Genomic DNA, 6,785 nt, shown 5'->3' with positions numbered 1-6,785 from the left:
CTGTAAAAGAAAAAAAAGACATTTTCAACAATAAAAACAACATAATTACAGTAAAAGTTAAAAGACCAAAGATGGACTGACATAGTTATGCCTTATATAACAAAGGGTTACTGTCTCTAATATATAAAAATGTCCTAAAAAGTCACAAGCAAAATGAGCAACAGATATATAAAAAGGCAATTCTGCAAGAGGAAATTCAAACACCTGCCAATCCCGTTAATGACATTTAGTGTAGATGAAAATGAGAAGAGATTTCAGTTTTTATTCATGTTTGGTAAGACCTAGACCTATAGAGGGTGCTGACAGCCAGTATGGGTGTGGGGACTTTGGTGGGGGCGGGGGGTTAGTTTCTATAACTTACTAGAAAAGCAATCCACAACATCTATTAAAAACCAAGGATGCATCATCTTGCCTTGCTCCAGTACATCACCTTTTAGGAATAAAGAAGGATATTGCTGGCATCACTGCCTGAAGAAGTGGCTTAAATCTAAAAGAACACAAATGTCCATACAATACACAGTGGATGAACTGATTATAGTAGAACTAAGCTATGGATTACTGTGTAACTATTAAAATGATCATCAGGTCCACCTGGATATACCTAGAGGAAGACATGAGGGTGTTGCAGTAACAAACGGACAAAAGCAGAGCTGTCCAACTTGTATAAAAAAGCAATTCCTGCCTAGCCTGTGTACTCTCACGAGCAGAGTGGGGCAGGAACTAGACATCCAGCTGAAGTTAACAGCGATGACATTGAAAAAGGAGAGCCATTGTGAATCTTTCAATCAGTCCACTTCTTAGGAGTACTGAATTCTTTTGTAATACTTTATATTAGGTGGTTGACAGGGCATCATGGCCAGTGAGGAGTCAGGGCTGTGACTTCTAGATGCAGGAGTCCTACTGCCCTGGTCTGTAGCCCTATCATTTTATAACTGCATTGACAGTGGGAGCCACTGTCTGAACCAGACCTGTCCCTATTATCCATGTTTTATCCTTGACCCAGATACAAAGCTGGGGAGAGACCAGAATACAAGTTAGGATGAGTCCCAGACTCCTGAGCTCAGCCTCAGGTAGTTATCACACTGAAGAGGATTCACTGGCCCTTACCATTCTTGGACATTGAGGTCTCAAGCACTTGAGGCCATCTTAAACCCTCACTTACCCCACCTCACACCCACGCCTAAGGTTGAAGCTTCTGGGCACCATCTCTACTTCTCACCTGAGCCTGAGAGTTCACAGGTCTTTCCCACACCAGTAGGAGGCAAGGGTGGGCATCTGAGCCCAGTTCTGGGGCTCCTTCACTATCAAGCCCCAAGTAGAGGCCTAATGTGCTGTCACTCACCCTTTCTACAGTAAGGAAGAGCCCCACGCTGCTGGAAGTAAGCCCTGCCCACTTCCTGAGGACCAACAGCTTCGCTGAGGACCTGGACTTGGAAGGGGAGACGCTGCTGGCCCCCATAACCCACGTGTCACAGTGAGTGCCCACTCGCCCACAGAGCCTGGGCTAGAGGGGCATGGGCCTCAGACGGGACACTTTGGCACAGGGGGAGGGAAGGCTTGCTCTTGCGCCAGGATGCTGTCTACTCACCCAGCACCTACTGCCTACCGTCAGGAACCCGGAGCCATCAGCTGCCAGGCCTGGCCCCAGTGCCAGGCACCAGGCAGGAGAGGAGAGCAAGGGCATTTCCCGTGGAGTCTGGGAACATGATCCTCCTGTTTTGACTTATGGAAAACCAGACTGATCATTTTCCACTTGTTTTCATGCTCTGAGCGTCTGAGAAGATTGTTTTTCTCTCCCCTTGCCCCCTCCCCCAACTCCAAAAAGAGTCGACTTTGTTTTTTAGCATCTCCCCATGGAACCCTGGCCAAAGCTCTGGGGCAGATGCCGGGTGCCGTCTGCCAGTTGCCGCTGCTGTCCTCAGGGGCTCCTTCAGGTGGAGGAAATGGCTGATTCTCCACGCCTTCCAGTTGGCCTCCCCCGAGGCACAGCTGGCCTGGGCTACATGCCATCCTCCCCCACCGTCACAGCATCACCAGGCCAATCTCTGGTGCCCGGCCATGGTGTGATTCCCCTGTGATGTGTGACTCACTGCTCTAAACCAAGCAACTAGCGGTGACAGCAATGCACTGGGGTCAGTGGGGCACTTGGGCCCATTCTGGCCACTCCCTTATGGGGAGTTCCCTTGTGAAGTATCTTTGTTTCAGGATGTGAGAGCCACACTTCTGAGGGCCACTTGCTGCGACTCTTTCCATCTCTCTACTGGTGCTTCTCTAGTGTGTTCTGTTCTTTCAACTCTCTGAGGGTCAGGAGATTGTCCCGAATGAACCGTATGCACCTTTGTCATAGTAAGACCCTGGATCTCTTTTTGCTGTCAACCAGATGTGAACTTAGTCTTATAGGTGACTAAGGAAGCTGGAACCCACAGTGCTGGGAACTGGCAGAGTAAGGGGGCCAAAATGAGGCCACTCTGCAGGAAAGGACTGGTCGTCCTAAGGTGTGATTATAACCAAACAGAACCTGCCCACTCTCTCCCAAGGCATCCAGGCTCACAGGATAGTTGACTATGGCTAAGGTTCCCAGTCAAGTCCAAGGCATGGGAGATCCCTAAGTGGTGAAGACCGGAGTTCTGTGGCTGCTGGTATATGCAAGGTAGATGGAGTGTCAACTCAGGAGTGGAGTCAGCCAAGAGTACGCTGGGAACTCAGTGGGCCCCAACATGTCACCTAAGTCTCACGGGGCCACGCAACCTGTCCTTTCTTATCCTTCTGGCCACTCCCCTCCTGTTAGAAAACATTGTCCTTTATTCTCACCACCAGGATACTCAGGCCTTGCCAGCTCTTGGGCCCTGTGCAGAGGATGCAGGGAGGTCTAGGGGAGAATGATTGGGGATCTATGTGGCCCATAGTCAAGCCTACAGCTCCCCTGCAATTGCCCCTTTTGGGGCAAAGACTACTTATGCTGCCACTAGCAAATTCTGAGCCCGCTAGAACCAAAGCCTGCCCTTCTGATCTAGAGGCAACCTCAAACCAGTGTGGCTTCATGGTCCAGGTCACCAGGTAGTTTCTTTTGTCCCCTCTAACAACAGAACCAAAGCCCTCTGCCTTCTGTGGTCCTGGCACATTACAAGCCTTTCTCAAGCTCTACTGCTGGGCCTCCTGGACTTCCACTGTTAGCTGGGCCCTGGCACAGCCATGACCCCAGTCCTTACCCAATGAAGTTCCTGCCCTGGAACCTGTCAGGCCTTTTGTCAGGGAAGTACCTTCCAAAAGTAGGAGCTAGATGTGCTGGAAAGGCAGAGAGGACCCCAGGCATCATGCTGGGCTCCCCTGCAGGGAAGGGAAGGGTGGGAGAGGGAAGAACAAGTTTTTAGCAAAGGATTATGATCTGATCAGAGTCAGGGTTGAGGCATCAAGGAGTCTAGACACCTATCCCTTTGAGAAGTCCTGGAAGGAAGGACAGGACACAGGTACAGTAAAGTATCTGAGTACTCGCACCCCAGTTGCCCCCAGAGTAAGCCCCCACCCCATCCTGGGGGAGCAGGTGAACCACAGTGGGCACTGTATTTACCCAGGGCCCAACTGCCCGGAGTGGGGCAGGGGTAGCCAGGCCCTTGTTCCCACACGGGGGCTGCATTCCTATATCTCCCACCCACTATGCCTGGTGATGGATGCCCATAGTTAATCTAGACTCTAGCTGCTCAGGGATGCAACAAGGCTCTTATGGGCAGCTGGCCCCATGTACCTGCACTAGGAAGAGAGGAACGTGCCCTGATGAGTGTGCAAAGGACAGGGGTGTGTGCAGGGGTCTCACAGGGGGCAAAGTGGGTGGGAGGTGGTTGCTGAAAGCCAGATCTATTTTTCTTCAGCATTTTACTGATGTTAAATGTATTACCACGCTGGGCCAGTTCCAGAATTCAAATTAAAAGCATAAATAAAGACACATTTTGTTTCCATCTCAAGCTCTCCCTGCCTTCAGGGCCCCAGGGAGGTGAGGTCACCACAGCCTTGATTACGGGAAGGTCCCTGGGTCTGGACGAAGCTCCTCTTTCTGGGGCCTGTTGGCCATTGGTGGTATGGGGGTTAAGGAGCCAGCCAGCAGGCCTGGTAAAAACCAGGGGGTCACTGGCAAGTAGGGACTGGAGCACAGGGTGCTGGGAAGACTATGGCTTTGCCAGCCCCAGCCCATAGAAAGCCCCAGCAGCTCACATGTAGCCCCCAGGCCCCTGCCACCTCGGGTGCCCTCAGCCTCACACACACACTTCTGTACCAGATGCTGTCCTCCTGGGTCTGACAGGGCTGAGGGAGCCCCTTTGATCCTAAGTGCTGAGCCCAAGTCCTCCACCGAAAGTCCTGCATTGGGCATTTGAGAGTGAATAGAGACTGGAAGCCATTGTGGGGAGCATGTGGGAGACTTCCATGACAGAAGGGGAACCCTATACCCCAACAATAACCAAAATGAGTTCCCAGGATCCTGCCCTACTTACTGTCCTCTGCCCATCAAGGGTCACTGGCAGGACAGTGGGAGAGAAACACAGTCACTCCTGTGTGTGTCTCTGCCTTATATATGGTATTCTGTCATCTGTAATGACCTTGTCACTCATCAGGCCATCAAGAATCCTAGCATCTTTTCAGCACCTGCTCCACTGTCCCTGACTCCAGGACCCTACCCCCATTCCTAGGTGCTCGCAGGCTGGACAGCTACAGCCTTCTGGCTCTCAAGGTCCTAAGTACCAGTAACCTGAGCACTTTGCTCAGGGCTAGAAGGAAGCAGGGCATTACCCCCAAATCTGCTGGCACAAGGGAGCCCTAGGGCTGCCACACCCCTTACCCCATGCAAAGAGCACCTCCTCAGCCCTGCCTGAGGATATGAAGAGAGGGATTTGGGTGCCTCCTATGCATGCTGTCACAGGGCTCAGGGCACAAAGATCTGCACCTCTTGAGCTTGAGGACTGTGCGGGTATGGCCTGGGTGTACTTCTCCCACAGCCACATTTGTGAAAGCCTCCTTCCCTCTCTCCTTGCAGCTGCTAAGCCAGCCAGGACTGGCCTGAAACCACGCATCAGCCTATTAGCTGCATATGGAGACCCAAGATGGATGTCCCAAGGGGCCAAGCCCGCCATGCACCCGGCAGCTTGTGGCTCAGCCCTGTTCCATCATATGGTTTCCCTGGAGGGTCTTTGAGTTGGTCCCGGGCATTTCCATCTTTTCTGTTATGGCACTTAGCCAAGCCTCCACTCATGGTTACCAGCTCCCCTCCCCGTGAGTGACATTCAGAAGGCACCCTATCCACTGAGATGGTATGGCCAACCAGAGGGATGGGAAGAAGGCAGAAGGAAAGTGAGCTTACAGGCTAAGGCACTGCAGAGAACCTACCAGGTGACTGTGAGTACCTCCCTGGTGAGCATGTGCTTGCCCCGTCTCTTGAGACATGACAGCTTCGAAAATCCTTGAGCAAAACCAGCCCCATGTGCATTAATTAGAATTTCCATGTCTTCAACTTTCTCCTGGACCCTGCAGAATCTCACGCCAAGACGTTCAAGTTTCTCTTTTCCAGTGAGGCCACTGTGGCCTGGCTTTCATCCACATCACTACTAATGTCTCTTGAATTCTGCATTTGTCCGTGAGGCCAGGGCCAGCCCGTGCCTTCTGGAAATGGAGGAAGATGTCACAAGTCTAGCCCTGAACTCAGTTCCACAGACTCAGGGGCCAGCTCTTACGATGGGACCAGCTTTGCCTGGGACATTTTTGAGACACTAGGGCCTGCTGTGGCCCTAGGCAATGGACCTCTGTAATCACCCACATTCCTCACTTGGTTTCTCAACCTGCAGACATTGGTGGGAGAGGACTGAAAGGTTCTGCTCGGTCCAGTGGCCAGGGGGACAGAAAAGGAGTGTGCCAAGAACACATAAGACCAGTTTATCTTTCCTGACCAGTGTCCTGTCTTCTCTGAGGCTCCAGACCACCTCTGTCTGCAAAAGGTGCCAAAGAAGCCCCCTGGGAGCCTCACTGGGAGGGCTGCCCAAGGCTGTGTGAGTCACAGGATCCCCGGCAGAGCCCCATGCAGCCCCAGCCAGGCTCAAACCCGTCTCTGAAATGCACGAGGGGATTAAATGTTCTCCTAATTAAATTAAAAGCGAGGCAGAGTGGCTCAGTGGGAATGAGACAGGACTGGGAATTGGATGCCCTCAATCTGGCTTCTAGCCTGTACTGCCCCAGCTGCGGGAAGCCCCCGTTGGCCCCCTAACCTTTCTGAGCTTTGCTTTCTCCATCTGAACATGTGAGAAGGATGTGGTGGCCTCATGGGACTACTGCTCTATGGAGGGAACTACGCTGTCTAGAAGGAAAGCAGCAAGGTTTCTCACTTCGTTGGCCAGGCTCAGTCCTCACCATTTCGGCCTCCATGCTATGACAGTGCTTAGGTCCTCGGTCAGACAGGCAATATGAGAGGATATGGCAAAGAGAATGTCCACACCATAGAGGTGGCAGGAGAACAAAGTGACTTCACACAATGTACTGGCTGACATAAGAGACACTCCAGTGTTGGTTGGGAAGGGATCCCAAACATCTGCCCTGGGTGCTCTGCCCAGAGGAAAGACTGAGTCACAGAGCCAGCCAAAGATAGAGCTCCAGAGTGACCTGGTCTGGGGGCTTGAGGGATGCATCCTCTTGAGGAGGGCAAGGGGCAAAGCCCAGCCCTCACCTGTCTGTGTCTCTAGTTAGGATCAAAGAAGACTGTCCTTGTACAGGCACTGGTTTTTTAAACATGTAATTGTAGGGTAGAACAC

The 6,785-nt window shown here is 52.0% G+C and overlaps 1 protein-coding gene and 1 long non-coding RNA gene across 13 annotated transcripts in view; one reads left to right on the top strand and one right to left on the bottom strand.

Moving 5' to 3' along the window:
* Kcnq1 (potassium voltage-gated channel subfamily Q member 1) overlaps window positions 1–6,785 on the top strand; it is a 360,400-nt gene that overhangs the window by 184,921 nt on the left and 168,694 nt on the right. For all 12 annotated transcript variants that reach the window (XM_013074819.3, XM_004852109.4, XM_004852108.3 and 9 more), the window contains one exon: window positions 1,354–1,474. In XM_013074819.3, the coding sequence (XP_012930273.1) occupies window positions 1,354–1,474 (121 nt within the window). The remainder of the gene's footprint in view (window positions 1–1,353; window positions 1,475–6,785) is intronic.
* LOC106009980 (uncharacterized) overlaps window positions 1–6,785 on the bottom strand; it is an 81,274-nt gene that overhangs the window by 47,057 nt on the left and 27,432 nt on the right. The gene's annotated exons all lie outside the window — the stretch shown is intronic.

The sequence above is a fragment of the Heterocephalus glaber genome, unplaced genomic scaffold (genome assembly GCF_053883595.1).
Source record: "Heterocephalus glaber isolate CG9 unplaced genomic scaffold, H.glaber_assembly_v1.0 deba00000594, whole genome shotgun sequence".
NCBI classification, from domain to species: Eukaryota; Metazoa; Chordata; class Mammalia; order Rodentia; family Bathyergidae; genus Heterocephalus; species Heterocephalus glaber.
This window is presented reverse-complemented; position numbering and strand designations above follow the sequence as displayed.